Here is a 23,338-nt window from a genome sequence, read left to right as displayed (position 1 = left end):
GTCCTGGTAGCAGGTTATGTATACTGAGCAGCGGAAGCCCTAAGGCAAGTACTCGCGCTGATGAGCACATCATAAAACAAGGGTGTGGTACAGGTGCTGTGCGAGGAGTGTGTAGGAACCTATAGATTACACCCCAACCGCAAAGGTCACGGAGTGTGAGCTAGGAACGAGAAGATGCTAACAATCCTCGAAACATGTCGGGGATTTCAGCCGATGAATTTCATCCACGAACGCAGGCGGCGGGTCCCGAGCAGCCCAAGACACTCAGCAACCCAAATGTGAGACGATGGGAAATGCACATGTGAGGGTGTTTTTAAACCAGTGCAGTTTCATGCACAAACCGCAGCGTGCCGAGGAGAGTGACAGCAATACTCGGGGCCACAGGAGAGACGGGGCCAATTAATGCCGAGAAGTCCTCCGGGTGCAGCCCTCTGTATAATCCCACAACCCACTTTATGGGGAGCGCTCCCTTCTTTCGCTGATGTGTGGATCATTAATCACATTTCCTATCAAACGCCTATCCCTTGCCACAGATATGCGTTCCCAAAACTCAAAAGCTATGTATGTCAAACACTCCTCTTCACCAGAGCAAGCTACTCACACTTTCCACAGTCAATTATTAAGAGAGGGGAGCTGGTTAAAGTGCATAAAAAGAGTATTTTTGAAAGATCATTCAAATCTGGGATTTTAGTACCTCCACACCAGTATTACTGGGCCACCACGTGAACAAGGCTGAAAATACACTTACGAAAGGACCATGCCAATGTCGTTAAAAGAAGAAGAAGAAAAAAAAACGTGATGGTTTTAACTTGAATTTAACCAATGCTACTTAAAGTCGGAGCTCTCAAAATGCTCGCTCAGCACGCAGAACTTGCACTTGAGACTTGAAAGGGCAGCTGCGACGTTTGGTTTACATTATATCTTAGTGGTTTCCACATTGTGGCCAGGGGATAAGCATCAGGAGAGGTTTATCTCTGTCACAGTGCTCTATGGAATATGTAAACACTATGTGTAATCAGTGCTGCAGTGAAATGGAGTGCAGGGGGCTGGGGGGGGGGGGGGTCTGGGAAAGTGAAGTGCTTTAGGAATAAGCCGCCATCTTACTCCTTGAGCTCAAGGAAAGATAAGACGTTTGAGGCAGAGCTGCAGAACCTCTTAACTTATGTGTTGTTGTTCATTTAAAATATACAGGGTATTTTTTTTTCAGTTAAATCAGGAAAGAACTGTTTGCGTGAATCCAGACGACTTTTTAAATAAATAAAATCAGCAAGATAAATGCAGGTGGGACTGTTAGTAACTAGGGTGTTAACTTTCACTCCGCTGAAGACCTTCACTCTCATCCGTCCTCATCTCCTCCGTCTCTTGGCTTAACTCGGTCAGCGCGTCTTTGTCCCCGTCGTCCACCCTGCGAGGCAGCGTCGTTCCTTTTTTCCGTGGAGGACGGTGGCTCGTTCCTTTTTTAGACGTCAGAGCCCCTCTCCCGTCTGGAGCCCAAGTTTTTATATGGTGTCCAATCAAAAGTGATTAAGCATCGCAGAGCACAAACAATGCTGGGCCCTTAAATCTCTGTGAACCCTCTTTCACTGGAGCGAATGAAAGAGCACTCTGTCTGCAGCAGCAGATGACAGACGCGGGCTTGAAGATAAGTCTTTGCCATGAGGCCCTCATCCCACGAACACCCGCCGTCCGACCAAATACAGACATACATGAACGGGTTACCAAATGACAAATGCAACAGAATGGGATCCCACCTTGAAGACATCCACTGGGGAAGTGAAGGGTGTATTTTAGCAAGTAAATGTTCCCCTTTACAGCAAAGCGCCTTTAACGTGACACCTAAAACCGTTGGCACCAGACGGGCCAAGTTGAGCGAGTGAGCCACCATTAGAATAGAGGACAAACGCAGACTCAAACATATATGAGCGTACAAAGATGGCAAACAAACCGCTGTTAACTTACAGTACAAGCGTGATCACGACAACAAATCGCTTATAAAATCAACCAGCTGCCGAGTGCAGTATCTTTCACATTTCCAAAAAAAGTAAACTTTCCCGCAAATCATCGCGCATTGCACATAAATTACCGAAAATCACAAAGCATGATGTATGCAGTACGTAACATAATACCCTGAACTAATGCATTAGATGCATGCGGTTCCTGCGAGGCGTACGGCAGCGTGAAGACCGAAGGAAAGCTGGATACCGGGGGCAGCTAACTAATGCCAAGGGGATACCGTTCTTACTGTACCTTTTTAAAAATGCCAAGAGTAGTGTTGCGGCTTACAATGACACGGTGGTTGGACGAATGTTTCATCATTTATATAATACGAACAGGAGACAGTGTTGCCTAAATACATGTTTTCAGCACATGTAATGCAATCTTACATCTGTAGGATTTGTAGCTGGACTGAAGAATATTGTCTGGGAGAGATCCTTCAAGGGAGAGAACTCTGTTCCTTATAAAATACAACACATCATTTTATTAACGTTGCAAAATGTTACAGAATCCAAAAGACAGCAATAGCAGGGGTCTATAAGCCCGTATGAGCGGTTCAGTAACCACAGGCAGACACATTTGCAAACTTGAAACAGAAAGAAGCACATAAACATCATCACTGGGAGGTCATGAGAGGGAGGAGCTGGCGCAATGACAACAAGACATCGGCCGTCTGCAGCCTGCTGCCGTCAACAAGTCAGCATGAGCACTACCATCTGACTGGGCTTTCCCTGCACTGCCCCCATGCACTCAGCCAAAACTAGCTATTGCCGCTGCTGTTACTGGCTCCTGCATTCAATTTCACCGGAGTGGGCCGAGTAATGGCTTCAGCATATTGTGGTCTGCCGACACATATGGTCCGTGTAGCGATCTGGTCCGGTCCCCCCGTTTCCCCCCCGCCATCGATCGATTTGGGACGAGCAGGGAGATGTGGGCAGAGGAATACATACACAGCCCCAGGGGCCGGCCACAGTTATGGCCGGGCGTGTATGGGTCTTGTTATGACTGCAATGAGATTTGGGCTCAGTCGGGCCACCGCTGCAACCGGTGTGTGGAATAATAAACCAGATAGTGCTTGGTCATTCGTACCGGCAAGGTTCAGGCAATGTAGAAATAAAACAAAACTTTCCCAAAAATGACTACATTAGGGGCCTCAAATCCATGTAGCACTTTGTTTTGTTTAGTCAGTGTTACTTACTGCTAAATCACCGCATCTTCATCCTCGTGATCGCAACGCAGGATTGGGTTGCTTCGTGGACAGCAGGCACAACAGGAGCGCAAATTCCCAAACATACTCCCAAACACCTCGGATACATGGATGAAAGCGGCACGGGTGGCGTTTGTCACGCGTTTTCAGACACAACATGTTAGTGGCCCCTTTAAACTCTCTTTGTCACTTACGTCAGCACTAGTGCCATTGCTGGTACTTAGGCAATCACTGCCGCAGCCCCTATCGGGCTGCATGACCTAGAATAAAGGTTATTTGCTCAAGTCGCAGAGGCAGCTCCTTCGGCTCGCCCTTGTTGGGTTTCCTTATCTTGGTTTGTCTGGACAAATCTTGGACACAAAGCGCCCATTTTGTGCTCCTCTCTGGAGATCATGTTACAGTGTTCCAGACACGACGCGGTCCACCGGCGGTGCCTCTGGGAGCACCGGCGTTCGGCGGGGCTCCGGCTCGATTAGGGGCTTCCTCAGCTTCAAGCATATGATACATGTGCGCTCCTCTTACGTCTCCGAGCGCGCCTTTGTGCTGCGACGGGGTAAAATGATCAGCGAGGGGGTCAGATGATGTCATGCCATGGGAATTCAGATACAGCAACCTCCCATCACCGTTACCAACCAAAGAAAATATACAAGCGGATCCAGCAGGATTCCCCAAAGTCCATGCGCTGATTGCTATAATAATTGCGTTATTGCTCAAGCACCTTCTGCCTGTTCCTACATGAGAAATACCAGGTAATTCTGGGAGGATTCAAAGCACGTTACAAAATAATCCTGAATCAGAACATGGCATAAGTGATTTTTGGACTTTGCCGTAGAATAACACCGTTTGGGATACAAAGACAAATATCACTAAGTTGTTTCTTGTCAATGGTACAAATGACTAAGCCTCTCTCCACTCGAAAACAAACATGCACGATGAAGAGTGTGGATACAAATCCCTTTAAGTTGATCTAGTGGCCTTATTCCTCCTGGGTTCCAGAAGGACAGAGTACAACTGAGAGCGCCAGTGTGAGAGAGGCAGAGAGAAGGAGGGAAAATGAGAGAGTCAGAGAGAAAAGAGTAGTGTTCGCTGACCTCATTCTGACAACAAGCCCCGGGAAGAGCCTTTCCCTGGAACCGTTTCGCAATAGCACTGTTGTTTATACAGGTGGCGGGTGAGTCGAGCGAGATATGCAGAGAGCATGCATTTTGCAACACCTCATTATGAATACTAAACACATGCAGCATGTCAAATCGCACAGACATACACACACACACAAGCGTTTTATCCCTTGTCCAAAGTGTGGCTTGAGTTTTGATTTTAGTTGTGACATTTGCAGGGAATGCGTCATTTTCGTGGGCTGCGGCCAACTAGACCCGTCTCTGTTTGAATTTCAAAGTCAAGTTCCTTTACGCGATCCAAGAGCTGTCAAGCGCTACTATCCTCGGGTGTCGTCCAGTGAGTGCTCGCCTCCTGGAATGGAGGCCCCTGGTTGGCTCGCGCGTTTGGCTGCGGGGCCGTCTCCTGCAACAACATCCACTTGGCCAGAGTTCAACCCACGTGGAAGGCTACAATAGCCCAAAGGTGGCTGCCCAGACCATTGTTTATGCAACAGCACACTACTGCCAGGTTAAAGGGAAAGACAGCTGATAAACATGCAGGGCTCCTGCCTGTTACGGAGCAATGCTCGCTGTTAATCTTCCCTGTACAAATACAGCTTCGTGAGACATTTTATTATTAAACAGTAGATTTGTTTTAATCGTTCATAAGATAATTTTTTTTAAAGATGTTATTTCCATCACAAAAAAGGAGTTAAGCATATTCTTAATTTCTGCTTCTTTGCACATATAAAGTATTGCCGCCACTTAGTAAAATGCTGATGATTACGGTTTAATTGAACATGTCGCTAAGTAAGAATAATGCTGTAAATTCATTTTATATTTGAGGGAATGATTTATGCTTTTAGATTGTGTTTGTTTCCACAAGATGTGGCACAGTGACAAAAAATGGGAATCTGGCACCTTAGCCAAAGCCATTTAACTTTAATGAAATCGTACCCAAACTAAACAGATTTTTGCGTTGTTGTTTGTGTAACAGTTGAAGCCTGAATACAAACCCATGCATAAGTTAATGTAGCGCCTGTATCTTATTTTCCCACTAACCAGCGAGGTGAACCAAATCCATTACATCTTAGAGAGAGGTGGGGAGAAAAAAAAAGATCCACACACCAGCTGTTTGGTAAACATACCAAAGTAATTGTTCCAAATACCTTACTTTAACACAGATTAAATGCAATTAGAGGCTGTTTATCTAACCACAACAAGTCTCTCTGCCAACAGAAAAAAAACCTGTCATTGTTTCTAGCGGTTCTGCTCTGAGGCATTACAGCTGGGAATAGGATGACTTTTTTTTTTTTTTTTCAAACGTAGCTTCCTTATATACAGGAAGGAACTTTTATACACAAACAAAGCGTATGCTCGTCGCATAGGAACACTATAGGGATGGGGAAAAAAACGGTTGGTTGGCTAAGGCAAAGGTCTTCTGAGGTGAATATGAGGAATTTAGGTCAGTGCAACCGAGACATTTAACCAGCTCAAGCCGCTGCAGCCTGGTTGGAAATAGCATGGGAGGCCAGGAAGAGGGAAACCAGTGCGTCACAGCTCCCGGCCCGTTTCCAGCTCCCCCCCCCCTCACCGACGCAAACAACAGCCATAACTTCCCTAATGATCCCAGATCACCAATAAGGAGCGCCTCCTCTTCACCTTTGACCTCACAGTGGGTGTGCCTACCTTTGATTCTGCATGCACTTCGGGGCATGTAGGCTTGGTGTCAGTGTGGTGGGATAATTGGTTAAAAATCCTCTTTGAGGTTTGAATGTCCCATCGTGAAAAGTCTTTAATCCAAGTATGTGCTAAATCTTACTGCAACACTCCTGAAATCTTGGGAAATCCTATTCTAAGACCTGACAAATCTCTTAATATCTTAAATATTTGCCAAATCTTGATAATCTGACACTCTCTTCCTTTCACTTCAGCCATCCTGTCACACACGATTGCGCCGCGATTCAGAAGTCCCGACACCACACACACACGCACACGGTCACACACGCATTGTAAACAGTCTTTATTGAGACGTGAGTGCTTGTATAAACATAGCCAAGCCCTATTGAGGGTCCAGGGCCCGGTCGAACAATAAGAGGGGGAAAGTTGCTGGACGTTCCTCACAGACGGTGTGTACAAAATCCAATTATCAGAGCCACGGCATTAACATTCCAGCAGTCTGGCAGGTGACCCCCCTTCAGCCCCCCACCCGTTACACCACCAGCATGGGATAGAGTCGCCCGGCAGCACCCCGACAATACACACACACACACATGCAGCCCTCTTCAGCTCCCCCCCCCCCCTCCCTCCGCCTTCTAAGATCCCCCAAGTATTGAGACATATATTGAGGGAAGAAGGCAAAGAGTGGGGAGGCAGTTTGGGGGGAACGGAGGGGGCCACCAGCGACACTGGTCTTTTCTTCAGGAGATCAGCCGCGACCGGCCTAGCAGGCAGTATCAGTCAATGGGGCATTCTTCTCCTCTCTGTCTCCGGGTGAGAATATGTTGATCGCTGATAACGTTGCTTTGATTGCCATAATGGGGAAACCACTTTTTGTTTTGAGCGTTTGCCTCCAAACAGTGAGCGCTTTGTCAGCCATGGGTGATGTTCGTGGCATACAAGATGCCGATTAAAAAAAAGGTTTAGCGGTAAAACAAAAACGTTGTTGTTGCCCTTGGCTCCGGGGCGAGTTGATAATGGATTCAAATAAAGTCTGCGCCCCCTCGGTGACAAAAAGAAATGCAACTAACACAGAGATTCACACTGAAAAATATAGTTAATTATACCCTGTAACTCCTGTAATTCGCCTCGTCACCTTCTCTCAGCAACCCTCTGGTTTCATGCAGCAGGCCAGCATGCATCATTATCAGTGGTTTTTTGGGGGGTTTTTTTGCTTCACACAGCACATGTGGCGTACGTGATAGGGTACATGCGATATGCAACGCCTCTTCCTGGTGTCCTGCTCTGTACCCTTGTCAGGTCCTATATGTAAACGTACATCTGGCCCCCGTTCTGCTCTTTCCATCATGTCATCTTACAGAGAAGGCTGAAAGAGATACATACACACAGTACAGAACATTACGGTAGAGCAGGGCTGGAAATAAAAATATATTTTCATTAAGGATTGATTCTTTTTGACTGATTCTTATTTTTCTTTTGGCCAACAAAAAAAATCTATATATATTGGAAAAATGGCCATCATAATTTCCCAGAGCCCACGAAGACTGCTTGTTTTGTCCGAATTAAGCCCAAACACATTCAATTGAAGAGAAGCAAATCCTCACATTTGAAAAGCTCTGACGTTTAAATGATTATTGGACTTGAAGTGAACTTTCTGTCAATCAGCTGATTCATCTACTAATCACATCAGCGCTACGATACAGTACAGTACATGATCCCTGCAGATTCGTTAAGCCCCATCACCAAACACCTCGAGCAGGGATTAAGTTAAGAGTTGAAGGTGTGTGTGTGTGTGTGTGTGTGTGTGTGTGTGTGTGTGTGTGACTGATGTTAGTTTAAGTGAGGTATGGTAGGGCAGGCCAGCAATCATTATGTGCTTTTCTGTATGATAGAGTAAATGTTTCATGTTACATGTGATCTGTATTCATGAGGCTGTAAAGTATTTTTATATGTTTCATGTTTATGCTTTCTTTCTTTAATAAAGTGTTTTTAGAAGCGCTTCTTGACAGTTTTCAGGTTCCACCTGCACTCCTTTCATAGCTAAGAACTCTACTTTAGCCCGAACAAAACTCCTTTTTGTTGCTTCTATTTCCCCCTTTCATGTGTTTCACTGTCCTCCGTTGCGGTGAGATGTTAGTCAAGTGTCTAGTGGCTTTCTCCACCCTCACCAGAAGGCCTGCGCGCGCTTAATTATTCTTGGATGGCGGATGAAAAAAGTGAGTTCTTTTCTTTTTTCTTTTTCATTAGCTCAGCAGCGGTTTCCCATTCATAACAGTTGGCACTGGTTTTGCACTGCCTGCCAGAGATCACACCCCAACCATTTTCATTTTCCTTCATCCATTTGTTTCATTCATGTCATAGTTTTGGCAGGGGTCTGCACCGCTTTCCTGATGGCCGCCGACCTTTCGACACCCTTCTTTTGAGTCTCAACCTCCCGTTTGTGGCTTTGTTTTGCATCAGAGTGAAGGAAACAATTCACACTGGTTTGCATCCAAGTGATGTGGACTTACAGTATTTCAGTTTTGGAATTATTCATTGTAATCTAAAACTGAAATTAAGATACAAGGCCATGCAAACGCCATGCTGACACACTCTTGGATGAGGAGAAAGACTTCACACATTGAAACCTTTCCTGGGAAAGTGGATGGATATTACTTGTGTATTGTGAGTAGCAGTGTTGGAATACATCCAAAGTTAAAACCAACCATTAAGTAAGTGTAGGCTAACATCCCCCTGCCTTCATATAGTATATTATCCTATAATATACTATATGAACACCCCCCCCCCCACACACACACACACACACACACTTTAAGTGCATTACACAGTGGATTCAGCTATCTGAAGTCCCAAGAAACAGCAGTTTATCATCATGCAACTACTGGAAATATGCCCACTGACAGGAAAGCTATATCCCACATACACACAGACATTGATCCCACCCACCCGGTCAGCAACCACTTTGCTAAATCTATCAACTGCAGCTGCGTGCATGTGTTTTAATGCACGCACACAAGCTGAATACACGTGAGTTCATATAGTGCATGTGAGCATCTGAGTCCAAACACTCTCAGGGCTGCAACCCAATCCCAGAGAACTCCAGTGTGTCAAATAAAAACCAGGGTCTTTAGCGTCGGGAATCGAGATGCCAAACATAGAAACAAGATGGCTACCGCGCCGCCAACCCAAGCATGCCTTGCGGTGCTCACGGGCTCCCATCTGAATGGAGTTACAGGATGGCTAACAGAAGTGCAGAGGAGAAGAGTCTCCTGGGGCAGTTGGCCCAGCAAGCGGGACCAGAGGATGGCTGCACCGTGGATTAGGGCCCCACAGTGGTCCATTGTTAATTGGGCGCTATGTGTGAAAGCTACAGAGGGATTAGTTTGTACAGCTGCTGCCATTTGTCATAACTGCCCTTAACAAGACACACATGGAAACCCAAGTTACAGCCAGAGGTTTTTACAGAAAAAGGGGAGAAAAAATGTCTGGCGAACGTCTAATAGTTTGTGAAACAGACGTGCATAAACAGATGAAGATGTTCCTGGGAAACACCACATTGCAGACTCAGCTGGGATCCCATCAGAAATGATGAGTTTGAGCATTACTCATTTAGCCATCTGTGGGTCAACTGGGGTCATTATCATAACTGCTCAAAAAGCTGTGTTAAGCAAGTAGAAATCCCAGAGCACAGGTTGCAAACAATTCTGTGAAGAACAATTAGAAGATATTGTAATATAGCTATTACAGCATTGCCCTCAAATTAGACAATGTGATGTTAGCCAAATTTCCTTGGTAATGTCGGCTACAACATGATGTTTAAGAGAGGGACAAGTTATTTTCTGGTAAGACTCCGCAGTGTAATTGTGGGTTGTAGGTCTACGCACATGTTGGAGGCCTAATTACAATCTTGACTCGGTAAATCCGGAACAAGCTTTTAAAGCACTCCCACTTTCAATTTCTGCCCTGACAGATGCCGGAGCACTGTTGTTATTGTGAGAAGTCGCGGCTCATTGGATCTAAATGCAGTCTTTTGAGCTGAAGTGCAGGTGAGCATTAATCTGTACATGGTTTTCCACACTCGCATGTATGTGGGCGTGTGATTGTGAACATGTGTCCCCGCGTGTGTTTGCTATATAACATTTTGGAATGTTTTTCTGAAAGTGCGGCAAAGTTACCAGCTGGAGGCTTGTGCCAGTGGAGAGAACCGGGCCACTTCTGGAGCTTTCTGGAGCCAGATCATATAGGCTTTCAGGAGGCACCACGGAAATGAGCCCCGTTCTTCCCCAGTAAAAATAACTGGTTTCATTAACCGTCTTGTTAGTGCTGCAGCCGGCTTTAATCACAGGGTCCAGATAGTGCTGGACTTGCATGTTCCTAAAACAAGTAGTTACACAGCAGCAAACAATTTCATCACTACGCACCGACTTACTGGTTAGAAAAACATCCATATATCTAAATTCACATCGAATTACATTTTGCAAAAGGGGATGCTTATAGTAGCATATTATAGTTTCTGATCTAAGTTGCTGTTTGTGCATATTGTATTTATGCCATGCCTCCATTTAATTCTTACATATCTACGTAGAAATCTCTAACGAAATACGTGGGAAAGGTGCTTTTTTTCTATTTATTCACTGTATCAGTTTGTTGATTTAATGACTTGATGGAAAGAGGCAGTGTGAAATTCTGTCTGTCACAGTGGAGGAAGTACCTCTGTGGAAAATGTGTAACACCTGCTGGGTTGGTGATCCTGAGATATGAGATTTTCATGTCGTTCCAACCAACAATGTGTCCATATTTCCTCTCTTCCTGTCATTCCCTCTATATTACTCACTTTAATCACAACAATGCTCAAAGATGCTGTCCCTCATAAAAGACTACATGTTTATGGAAGTGCTAAAAATATAAATGACTTATTCTCCTACTCTCCTTGCCTTCTCTGCTGTTCTGTAACTTTTCTGTATGGGTCAATAAAAATAAACAACCATATTGGGGGTTGTATTGTTTAATACACTGAATATATGGCATCTTCTGTTGATTCTAAATCTGCGGTTTCTAAATTTGGGAGCTTTTTGAGAAGTGAACCTGCCATATGTGAGGGAGGAGTGGAAGCCCTTTGGCTAGCTTTGACAACTCAATGGGGCTCTGATGAATCCGTCCCAAGCAGGCCATTCCCAAGCCCCAGACACCATATCCCCTCTTTGACCCGCTGCACTGACATTAGAATGAAATCCTCTGGGGGATTCGCCCACCACCCCCAAACAGCAACACGCCCACCCAAAAGTACATTTTGCACAGCGCTGCGATGGCGGGCCTTTCTTTTTCTGTCCCGCTCAGGTCTTGTCGAGCCGTCACAGTGATGGGCCGTACTGTACCGCCAGACAAAAGAAGAGACAACCATCACTCTGGGCCACTGATCGACCCTGTCTGGGCTGAAAAGACTTTGATGGGGCAAAGCGGGAGGGGGGGGGGGGGTTGCTGCACAGAGAAGTTAGTGTCTCCTGGGCAACCACTCTGATTGTCTGTCCCTGCCCAAAGTTCCCCATCACACCCCACCTACTGCCCCTTCCCATTTTTTTCTTCCCTTCATTGGTTGCTCAAAAGGCTCCTTCCTGGGTGAAGGGGACTGGCTTTAGCATGAAAGTCTCAGTCTGGTACTTGAGGGTGCTTTTCTCCTGGTTGACTTGAGAAAAAAAAATGGGAGGTCAAAAAAACTCTCTGGACCGCATTGTCCCTCTTTGCGCTACAGACCCTGTCGTCTAACATGACCAGTCTAGCACGCAGATGGGCCAACAGTACGTTTTTCTCGCAGTTGTGCTAATGCGATGGCAAAGAAGAGCGAGCAGTCATTGGATGGAGAAACTCAGGCAACAGGGAGGGCCTGCTTTGTACGGCAGGACAGTGAGGTACAGTGTAGTGCCTGGGACAGGGGGTGAATGTACCCATTTGTCTTCATTTGGGAGGGACGGCAGACAGGGTGGGGGTGGGGAATCTATCCGGGAGGAGTGGGAGGTGCCGGCCCTCCAGTCAAGTGGCCTCAGGGGGATTTGAAATGCACTTGGGGTCCTCCCCAAAAGCCTGGGAAAGTGTGGTGAAGCTGAGATCTTAACCATAGACTAATGACACAAACGGCAGTCCTTAAACAAGTGCAGCCACAAACGCAAAATTGAGTCTCCTGCTGAAATACACAAGAAAAGCCTTTTCAACACAATGCCTGTGCCTTAGAATGCCAAAGAAAGGCCTTGTCCCATTTTTTTGATGGCTGCAACAGCGCAAACTGTGACACAAGCAAATTCAACACACTGCAGCAGAGCAAAGGAGGGAGTTGTACATTTTGTTGAGAAAGAAGGAATCCACATTTCTCAGTGGCCTCTGCTCCGAGTTGCCTTGTTTCCATGGAGATTTATGTACACATGGCACACAAAAGAGGGCCAAGGAGGTAACACGGCCTGTTTAAGCCTTGAGGTATTTGCTCGAGCAAAACCCCGCTGCTAATAACACAAGCCTCATACTGAGCCAGGCAACCTGGCTGCACTGCACCCAGGTTAGTGTTTGAGAAAGAACAGGAGGGGAGAGAGGAAGGCAGAGGGAAAGTCAGATGGAGATCACAAACTACCAAAAGATCCTGGAGAGAGAGGGGAGGCATTAAGAGGGAAAGAAAGTCAGCAAGTAGGCAAGAAAGAAAGAAGACAAGAGACAAGAAAGGAAGCAAGACACAAGAAGAAAGAAAGACCACTGCAAAAACATAAATAGCTCCCGGGTTAAGAGAAAAAGGATCGGGAGGACATTTAGTGGGAAGCGGAAATCAATAAGGCAAGCGGTGAAGCTGGGAGGGAGTTCTAAGTGGATTAGATTGAGAGAATGTGTTCGATAGGTTATGGCTCTGACAGAGAGGTAGCCAGACACCGCAGGCTCTATTGCATACTAATAAGGAAGCCAGAATGGAAGCTGAGCACAGGGTTGTGCAGTTCAGTCTGAAGAGTTTTTCTATATGGCTCCGGAGTCATCGGTTAAGGTTTTCCCCAGGAGTTGTATTTTACCGCCCTGCTGATTTTGTTCTGAATGTTCACTGTTAAAATTCCAAGAATAAAATTCTACTCAACTTCCAAAAGAACCATGCGGAGTATCACCTCGCCAGGAAAGATTTCAGATTAAAGGCCGCTTAATAACTTGACTAAGCCAAAAATAGGAAGACCAACAGTAGTATCCTAAACCCTGTCTGCTTACAACAACTTTTGTTTCACAATTCTGGCAGAAACCCAGCCACCCTCTCTGGCTGAGCGCCTGGGCCTGGGACAGCTGTCATGGTCAGAGTTTCTGGCTTGAGGGAAAGCCAGAGAGTGTGAAAAGAAAAGCGACTGGGGGAGAGAAGGAGTGAGAGAGTCATTTGGCCGGGCAGTGTGCCGCAGGGGTGATTCCTGATGGCAGAGGAGGATAAGGGGACGAGGGGGAGGGAGGGATAGATGTTGTGCTTAGTCACAGGCCTCCACTGTGACCCAGAAGGTCAGGCTTCCGCACTGGCCGCCTGACCAAAGCTTCTGAGGCAGCCGGGCGGAAAACAAGATGCAAGGAGCCACCCCGCGCAGTGTGGCGAGCAGGCAACGGCCAATCTTGGAGATAGGGACCGGCCAGACGACCCAGTCTGGAGGGGGAGTGTGACGAGATGTGGGGAGTCAGTGGTACCTACTCCCCCTCACTTAGGCCAGTCAACCAAGGGACCACCAGCCAGACCAGAAGTAGTGGCGGGGGAGTGGAGACAAACAGTTGCCAAGAGACCACCGGTGATCTCGCGACCGCCGCGGTCTGACCCCGATAGAGGAGGTCAACAAGGGGGGCTTACGCAAAGCTCCCCCGTCTCCTCCCCTGACCACCACCACCACCACCCCCCCCCCCCCCCCAGGCAAAAAAGCCTTCCCCCTCCACGTGCCCTGGGCCCGCAAACGGCGCGTTTTCACTGTTCTGTTTTGCTCAATTAAACTTCACAGGACACCCCGTCACATCTCTTTGAAAAAGGTCCCGACCCCGGGGGCAGAGGTTAAGTCGGCCACTCGTAAAACAAGGTCTCCATTAACATGGCAGCGTGTATTCAGAGGTAATCCATCCATTTCCACAAACTGTCATGACAGTGTAAAAAAATAGTTACTGGGGTGGGGGGGGTGGGGGGGGGGGGGTGTCAAGGTAATGATGTTTTATGGCTGTTAACTTTCAGCACCGGAGCAATGGGAATGCTGCTTGACCTTGTTGGACTACCTCCTCTTCTGTCACTGGTTAGAAGCCACCGGCAACTTTCAACAATGCTCAGAATTCTTTGCAGTCATTTCAAATTTCTACGACAATTTCTACTATATTCCACTGACAAATTAATAATTGAGGTAGAAAATGTACACATAACATTTTCCAAGACTATTTTTATATTCTATTAATTGCAGGCATGTATTAAGAACAAGACATTTAAATATGTAGGGCCGAGAGATTTGTATCAACGACATTTCTATATTTGTTGAGGGAATATTGATGTGCAGCTTATTAACAAAGCCAAATACAAACAAGTCCTACAGTATCCTGACAAGTCCTAACACGACCATGGCCTCCATGTCTTCTTACAGCTATTCCATCAAGCTGTCAAACTGGATATGCCAAATATGAATCCAGGTGAGATGAGGCGATGATTCAAATAAAAAAAATCACTTCTTGATTTTATAAGATAACAATAAAGCAGTGCATTGGAGTACAATGGCCGTATGTGTGTGTGTGTGTGAGAGAGAAGCCAGGGCCCTGTATTGAACACGGCCTGCCAGTTGGCACAATGGATGCCACAACCCCCACCCTCAGCCCCCTGCCCACTTCCCAGCGGGCATTCATCTGGGCATGCACATGGGTGCTACAGCCCTGCCTGGCTAAACGCGTCTGTGCCCCAGAACAAGGGGGCTGAGTGCCCTCTCTAAATTCACCCAGCACACTCGCTGCCAACCCGCCGACCTTTCTCAGGCAGCAACCCACCAGAATAAAAAGCAAATACACTCTGAACTTATTGATTTTTAGCAGGAGGGAAAAAAAAAATAACAAGAAGAAAATTCCGTTGTGTGAAATATTTTTTTGTTATCCGATTACACGACCCTGCGGAAGCGAGCCGCTGCCAGGTTGCAGGACGGAGAGAACGATAATAAAAGCAAAGGGTATTTTTTTAGCAGTTCGCACAAATACCAGATTCTGTTTGCCGTTTGCCATTTTCTTTGTGTTTGGTTGTATGTGTTTGTTTGTTTCACGCAGTTGCAGCAGAACAAAGGCAGCGGGCTTCCATTCTGCCACTGTCAAAAAACTTTCCAACATGCCCACTGCATTGCGGATGCCAACCAACGAATCAAAGGCATGCTGCAAAGCAGACAAAGAGGGTTTGATGCCAACCTCCAAACCTCTAACAACCATTACTGGTGATTTGCCTGCCTCCCTGGCACGGTTGCAAAACAAAATGGCGCCGCACCACACGCTACCACAATATGGCTGCATTGTCTAGAGATGGGCACCGCTCGGTGACTTGAGGGAAAAGGAAAAGACGCTTTAGCTTGCAAAAAACAAAAAGGAAAAAAAAAAAAGCACGGCAGTCTCTGTGATCCCGGTAAAAGAATGCTATTCTGTATTTGCCAAAGTTTCAACGCACAGAAAACGGTAAACAATTGCTCTGATCCGCAATGCAACGTTGAATCGCAGCGACTTTATTCTCCGGCGAAAGGAGAACATTGTGCTCACCATTTATTTCAAACACTAAAATGACTTATCTTGACTTATCAAATGATAATTTGCTCTTCCTCCATAGCGGACACATTTTTTAAATAAAAGCTGGTAAAAATGCCGTCCATAACCTACGATACAGACACCAACTTATCATTTAAATGGTGTCTATTGTGAAGAAAGTGCACCAAAGAGCCATTCTCAACTTGGTACTGAACAGTTAAAAATGCAGCAGATGCAAACTAGAGAAGCGGTGGCATCCTACAAAAGACACAAAAGAGGGTCTGATGCCAACCCCGGTGCCAGTGGCAACCATTATTGTCTGTGTGCTGTGCCTTCTGCTTTCCCTGGCACTTATCAAACACAAAATGGCGCTCAGGGTTTGATGATAATGAGCTAGCTACGCCGTCATCTCTCTCTCAATAGCAAAGTATTGGTGGTTATTCGGTCAATAGATTTAATACAGGGGAATTTGAACATGGAATACTACGGGGGGGGATTCCTATGGATAAAGGGAGGAAGTTCACTGAGAGGGACATGAAAGACTGAAATGTAATTATATACTAAAACAAACCTATTTTGCATTCATTTTGAAAGATATGTTAAATTCGGCAACAGCTAAATAAAATCTATGGATCTAGTGTCCAAATAAGAATGAAAAATAGCGAACTAAACAATATTTTCTCCTGAACTTGTGTATTGTCTGTCCTTAATTACTGCTCCCCTACTTTTCAAACTTAGTGTGGAATCGGATAAGTGTGTAAAAATTCACACAATTAGTTTCACTGCTTTTCCTAAATCATTTCTAGTAATACATTTTGGCTTAAATTGTCAGTGTTGGAAATTATCTTCCGTGTTTTGGTAAATGCCAGTATTTCATTAGTGCGTGGCAGCCTTTTTGGTTGTGTACAAATGTGAAAAATAAATTGTGATAATTCAATTCTGAAAAAAAGGAAAAGGGCGGGCAGGCAGAAGGCTTTAACACATCCAATTCAAAAATGTGTATTTCAAAACCTATCCCAGGACCTGGCACCACATTCTTTCAACCTCTTATTAAACACCGAGCTGAATAAAAAGCAGGAGTCAGTCTCCACATCGAGCACATCTCTGTGTCCGCAAAAGGCTTTCATGTAAAAGAAACCAGCTTTTCAGGAATTAAGAAAAGCCGCATTTTGGTGGCCAACGCGATCACACGCATGATTTATAACAGACACAATATCTTATATATACTGAAATGTTTTTGCAAATATTAAAAAAGCCCTACTTAGGTCTACTCATATCTTCAATGCTAAGCTGTATTGTGGCTTACAGCAATACATTTATTGATATGATAATGTTGCTATTAGCTTTTATTTAAAACAATATTGATCTATTGTGATTAAAATGTTATGTTACATTCATTATATGAAGGGGACGAAGGCAATGTTGCTGCTTTTTTACTATAGTAAGGAGAACCACATTTGTAAAATATGCTATTAATAAACACCACAGCTATAATGACAAGGGCTTTATAGGAATCCTGTGGTAATGGTACATAGACTCAGTATTATTAAATACACTACTAGTGGGTTCATTTTAAATTTAACCAGTCTATACGGCAACTTTCCACATTTGTCACTACTTAATATCCAGACAATTAGAAAATGTATACAGTGTGTGCGCAACAGTACAAGCCTGTGTGTGTGTGTGTGTGTGTGTGTGTGTGTGTGTGTGTGTGTGTGTGTGTGTGTGTGTGTACGAGATACTGAGTAATTACTAAACACGCTGCTGGAGTACAGCAGAGCAAAAACACATTTAAAACATGTTCTACATTTACCGATTGTTATTTTTTGTTTCGTAATGAGTCATACTTGAGCCACATAAAAATGTACGCTGCATATATATACAGCACTGACTATCGAGTTTCCAGTGTTTATTTGTCTGGCGACTGTAGTGGTGATTTCAGCCAGTCTCAGCAGGACTGCCAAAAAGTAACACATGTGACCCTTGACCTTGCCAAAGCCATCATTCACACATGCGCGTTAGCTCACGCACACACACACACACACACACACACACAGTGAAACAAACATACACAAAGCATGAGCTTGAACCTACCTTGGTCCTGGACATAGTACGCTAGAAACAAGTCCAGCTCCTTGACCGATACTGTTATGTGGTGTGGCTGGACACAAAGTGTTGGGTTGGTGCAATGTTGAGACTTGACGAGGCGCTCCCCGTCTGTACTTTCCAGGGGGATGCCTTTGAAGAGGATGACCATCACCAGGTCCAGACGCCAAACTTTGTCGGCCTGCCTCAAGCAGTCGATCCGGCGGATCTTGCCCTTCTGGTCCGGGTTGGACAGCACGCAGCACGGGTGCTTCTTTCCCGTCACGCTGAGGACAAAGTCCTCCCGGTACTCCTGCCGAATGTCCTTACGCAGCTTGGCCAGCAGCCTGGACGCCCATTTCTGCTTAACCTCGGGCTTCTCGCCCAGAAGCTCGTCCTTCACCGCACGCTCCTCGTCCTTGGACATCCGCTTCTCGTGCTTCTTGAAGTACTTGCGTTTTCTGGCCTGGAGGTTGAACCACGTGTAGGCGATGGCGCGGACGTGAGGAAGGAGCGCCTCGATGAAGGGATGAAATTCATCCTGGAGCCAGTGAAGGGACACAGTGAGGAGAGAGAAGGGGAGAAATAATCAGAAACATGGAGGAGAAATATGGGTTCAGTCAGCTACTAATCTGAGGCAGTAGTCAGACCACAAATAAACAATTCCTCATAATCAGTCCCATAACATCATATTGGCAGTTTGAACAGCTTGAACACGAGAAGTTCCTCGTCACATTGCAACACTGGTTTTATCATTTTAGATTTATCAGGCGTCCTGCAGGTATGACAAGGACATTCCACTGTTTATATCAACTGCCAGGACTACAATAGCACCAAGCCCAGTGACTGAATGCACTCGCGCCTCCGCTCTCATTTCCCGAACATGCTCCGAGCGTGACTCTGTGCCGCTGCTGGGAGCATGCGTCCCCCCCCTCACCATTGCATGTCTCTTATCAAACTATCCGCTTTCCAACGTGACCTTATCGCACGTTCACGAAGGATGCAGGATAAGCTGGAGTCACAAAATAGGAAGTAGGGGAGATTCCCATTCTCCTGGCACACACGGAACAGCCTCGTATACAGGCTGCACGTTCGAAATGCATTCAAAAAATGCAAGCAGAGGAGAAGGGCGGCATGTTAAAGCAGTCCATGAAAGGTATTTGCAAAGGTTGACTTGGGACTCGATTTCAAGTTCAGGGTTTTTAGTGTTAACGCGCAGAATGACACTTGCTCAGCTTCATTCCAAAAACCTGAGCCAGTGACATTCAAATCATGGCCTACTTTTTTAATTTCCCATCGATACTTTAGTAAAAAGAAAATAATGATATGCTGAAACTTATTTTTATGATAAATGATCAGACTTCATTTAATATTAATGGTAATTATTTTCAACACAAATTTTACTTTTCAAATGTTCTATACATAAAGTAGATTATACTTTATACCACATTATCTTTAGCTCTAAACTGTAAAATGACTGCAAACTAAATTAAAAGTTTTTTTCAATGCGCATTTGACAGAATTTCTTTTCATTCTCACAACTAAAAAAAGCAAAATACCAACATTTCTACAGCAGCTGTCCAGCCTGCGGGCTCTTACATCAATAATACTTCAGCAAATCTAAAGCAAATCCTAACAATCTATTAATGCTTGCTTCTCTATAGGTGAAGGAATGTATACATGATGGTGGGGGAGATTTAGGACTACAGCAGCTCCGAGTGACACGTGGAAACATGAACCCATCTATGTTTTAGGTCATTAAATTGTCAAATTTAATAAGTATGAGCAGCCCCTTCTGAGCAGGCGATTGAGGAGTTAAACCCCATATTGTTCTTTTCGTATAGGCAGCCAGGCAGGCGGGCTATAGGAAGCCACAGAAATCCACTCCCTATCTGCGCCTGCCGCTGGTGCTGCTCTGAGAAGCCACATTTCTGGTCTGCACTTTTGGGCCAATAAAACTCTGCTCCATTACAGCAACGTCAAATTAGAATCATTTATTAAACAGTGTGAATAAATATTTAATTCTCTACAGATGGTTCTGACATGTATTGTACTTACTGTGGGTGCTATATACCTATCCATAGTAATTTAGAGACACACAAAAAATAAATAAAATAAATTGAGAAGTGCTTTAAATGTCATCTCCTCACTATAATGTTGCCAATTAAACTGACAAAAGTAAGCAGTAAATGCTAGTAAATGTGCTCGACAGCAAGTGTTTCTGAAGTCCTTTTCACTCATGGTTTCCTGTTCAAAAACACCTTTAATATTGTGTTCATTTCTTTCAGCCAGACTAAAGCCAAATGCTGTAAAGATAAATGACTTGGGGGCCTATGCAGTGCACTTGAGCTGGGGCCATAAAAGTACAATCCTCTTAAGTATAAACTAAACCGCATCTCAGTCAATCACTTACTTATGCCAAGTAAAATATAAACAGTAAAACTGAGTCAGCCAAAACAGTCAGCTACTCTGTCCCACCGCTGAATCAACCTTATCATGCGTTTGATCTTCCTGCAGTGAAAGTGGCTTTATCTTCTTCCAACTCCACTTCCCAAAAGTTCGGGGTTTTACTTTAAATAAAAAATATACACGTGGGGAAAAATATATAAACACAGCTCAAGCTGGGCTGTGAGGTGTGTGTGAGGTTATTGGAGGACGCAAATAACCTAATTAAACCTGAGAGAAAATTTGCATACCTGCGCCAGGACGATTCAAATGACAGTCGTGGAATGCTATCATGAAATTCATATTTACGCATAACTTTACGCACACAAAGTGCGCATAAAGATTGGCACTTCACTGGCTTTTTAACTGCCTAGACTACTAATAAATTAATTTTCGAAAGGGGCTTTCCTTAGAATCTAAGCTCTGGAAAGTAAAAATCAACACAATCGTGGCACATACACGTGCGTTTTGGATGAACGATTTAAATTTGTGGTTAGTTCTAACGCAACATTTTCCCCTTCAAAGCAAAACTTCGTTTTTGTTATTAATTATGAAAGTATTTCAAAAGCAGAGCTGAAACTGAACTAATCCAGGCACAAAACTTCCAATTCCCTGGCCACTGTCTGTAACATTTGTATTACAAATGTGCAAACCACAGCAATTAAATGTATATTTAAAAAATAAATAAATGACACAAATAGCCTACCTGAGTGAGACAAATTGGAGAATACATGACGAGACGGCAACACAAAACGTGAATGGACTTGGACTGATTCCTCTGATCACTTTATCGCGCCATTCCTGGACCGACGTGCACCGTGCAAGACTGTGGAGCAGCTCTCCGCGTAAAACGATACGAGGTTATCCAAGAACATCCATTAATTTTTGCGATCCAAAGATTGTCGTCTCCGCAGAGAAAAAAAGAAGAAGATTTTTTATGCTGGAGATGTTTTTAAAGTTGACATGCAGGTATAAGCGCTTGCAAAGTTCTACCCGTAGAGCCGGTGCAAACGGGGCTGCGGCGTACTCCTCTGGCTACAACACGGGCTCTTTGCGCGTCTCGGTGCTGTGGTATCTCGTTCATAAAAGCATTGTGGGAAGCTTCAGAGGGCACCGAGTGTGTGATGTTCACCCCTTGCTTTAACCAAACTTGATGTGAAATCGACCGGTGCACCTTCAGTCCTGCGCGATTCCAGCAAATCAGACCCAACTTTTTTTTTTTTTTTCACCCACGTAATTACACAGTCACACTCCTCCTCCTCCTCCTCCTCCTCCTTCTAACACACAACCCCTATCCACCATCCAGCACCTTCTTCTCCTCCTAGACGACCTGAAAACACAGCATACATATCGCTCCAGCACATTTTTTTCCGTGTCTATGTGTGTGTGTGTGTGTGTGTGTGTGTGTGTGTGTGTGTGTGTGTGTGTGTGTGTGCTTCGGGGACTTTGGAGCACAGCCTCGGTCACACAGAAACGGAAAAGGGACATTTCCCTCCTGCAGCTCTGGCACCCTTTACCCCCGAGCTCCGTGTCAACAACATGCGATCGCTCTTTTTCCAGTTTAGATAATTCAACGCAGTGTCTGTGGTTCACAGTAATACAAAAACGAACCTACTGTCTTTTTTAATTTGCCAGTCACACCGACGTGAACTCGCCTTAAAATGTCCTGAAAGGTCCCTGAAATAAATCAGGATACGATCAATAGTACATCATATAAAAGATAAGGCACATTTTATGAAAATGTGACCTTTTTTTAATGCATTGCCTTTTCAAGACATTTATACATTTTATTGTTTTGGCTACTGCAGAATTTGCCCGCAATCCTCTACAGACGACAGGTAAAAAAATATTTTAAAAATGACCTGGCTTAAAACTTTGTCACGTTACAATTAGTGTATCGAGGGGATGTTGTTTAAATATTGACTTTTAAAATGGCCGTATACAGTTCGTCATACAGTGAACGGGATAACTGAACACGTGAATACCTCTTTAATAGACAGCTTTAAAACACTCATAACAAAGCTAGGTGTGTGTCACAACAGCGCGCCAGTAAAGCTGGAAAGACTGGAAGTTAAAAATTGCCACTTTGTTGCTTCAGCGCGTGCGTTTTGTGTGTCCTACAGAGCTGTCAGCGGTCCACGTAGAGTTTCATCTGCCAACATTTAAGGGGAATGGGACGTTATAATATGGGCTGCCGGAGAAACCTGTGCCAAGTTTAGTCCGCTACGCTTTTGTCCCGACCGTGCCAGGGTGTTGTGGTCCGTGTTAACTCAACCCCACTTACAGTATTACCAAAAAAAAATAAAAATTGTATCACAAATATTATCATCAGCGTTATCACAACATTTGAAAAGCAGTAAGAACCCGTGTTCACGTACCATTGCACTGTACTGCATGGATTAATAGGGAATCCTGGAGCCTGGTTGAAACACACACAAGCCGGTAGCTTCACATTTCTCACGTTCAACTTTGTGCTTTGGAGGGTTTTTCTCTTGCGGTGTTCGCAAAAAAAAAAAAAAAAAAAAAAAAAGTCAACACCGGAAGACAAGTCTTTGCAGCAGTGAACAGAAGTTGGGAGCAACTCGCGGTTTTTTTTTATTATTTTTTTAGTCTTGTTTTCCTTCCTCTTCTAGTCTTACTTTTTTGGATCGGGTTTTTTGGGCTTGTTCAGTGAAGTTGAACGTGATCCAGAAGAGGCTGAGTTTTCGGCACTGGGCTGGTCTCCGCCTTCACTTTCACTGTCTGTCTGACTGCCGCCCCTCCGGCTCTCAGCAGTAACCATCAAGTTGGATTTAATTCTAACTAGACCATTTCCGGTTAGACTTTTCCAAATACAATCCTTATTCTAGGGAACTGATTGAGCAATTTCTCTTATAAACCTATCAATATGAAACATGAATGCAATGCCAATCAACGTGAACATTGTTTGTAATAGATGAAATATAGACATGTATTACTTTATTACATTTGTGTCATGGCTCATATGGCATATACTGTATGTACCACTGTCCGATGCAACCCATGTAGACTATATTGTTGTTTTCACGAAATAGGATTGAAAACCAATCTCTTCAGCTTCTGTAGTGGGATTGTTTTG

General features: G+C 44.7%; 1 protein-coding gene across 5 annotated transcripts in view; it reads right to left on the bottom strand.

Moving 5' to 3' along the window:
* Window positions 1-23,009, bottom strand: part of LOC142971666 (nuclear factor 1 B-type-like) — a 63,871-nt gene extending 40,862 nt beyond the window's left edge. For 3 of the 5 annotated variants that reach the window (XM_076112271.1, XM_076112272.1, XM_076112275.1), the window contains exons 1-2: window positions 20,948-23,009; window positions 17,806-18,337 (exon numbers count right to left, since the gene is read on the bottom strand). In XM_076112271.1, the coding sequence (XP_075968386.1) occupies window positions 17,806-18,337; window positions 20,948-20,974 (559 nt within the window). In that variant the 5' untranslated portion in view covers window positions 20,975-23,009. The remainder of the gene's footprint in view (window positions 1-17,805; window positions 18,338-20,947) is intronic. The other 2 variants (XM_076112273.1, XM_076112274.1) reach the window with 1 other exon arrangement.
* Window positions 23,010-23,338: the final 329 nt, after the last annotated feature.

This window comes from Anarhichas minor, unplaced genomic scaffold (genome assembly GCF_050575085.1).
Source record: "Anarhichas minor isolate MPS153535 unplaced genomic scaffold, ASM5057508v1 ptg000049l, whole genome shotgun sequence".
In the NCBI taxonomy this organism is placed as follows: Eukaryota; Metazoa; Chordata; class Actinopteri; order Perciformes; family Anarhichadidae; genus Anarhichas; species Anarhichas minor.
The sequence above is the reverse complement of the archived record's forward strand: the minus strand, read 5'-3'. Positions and strand labels throughout refer to the sequence as shown.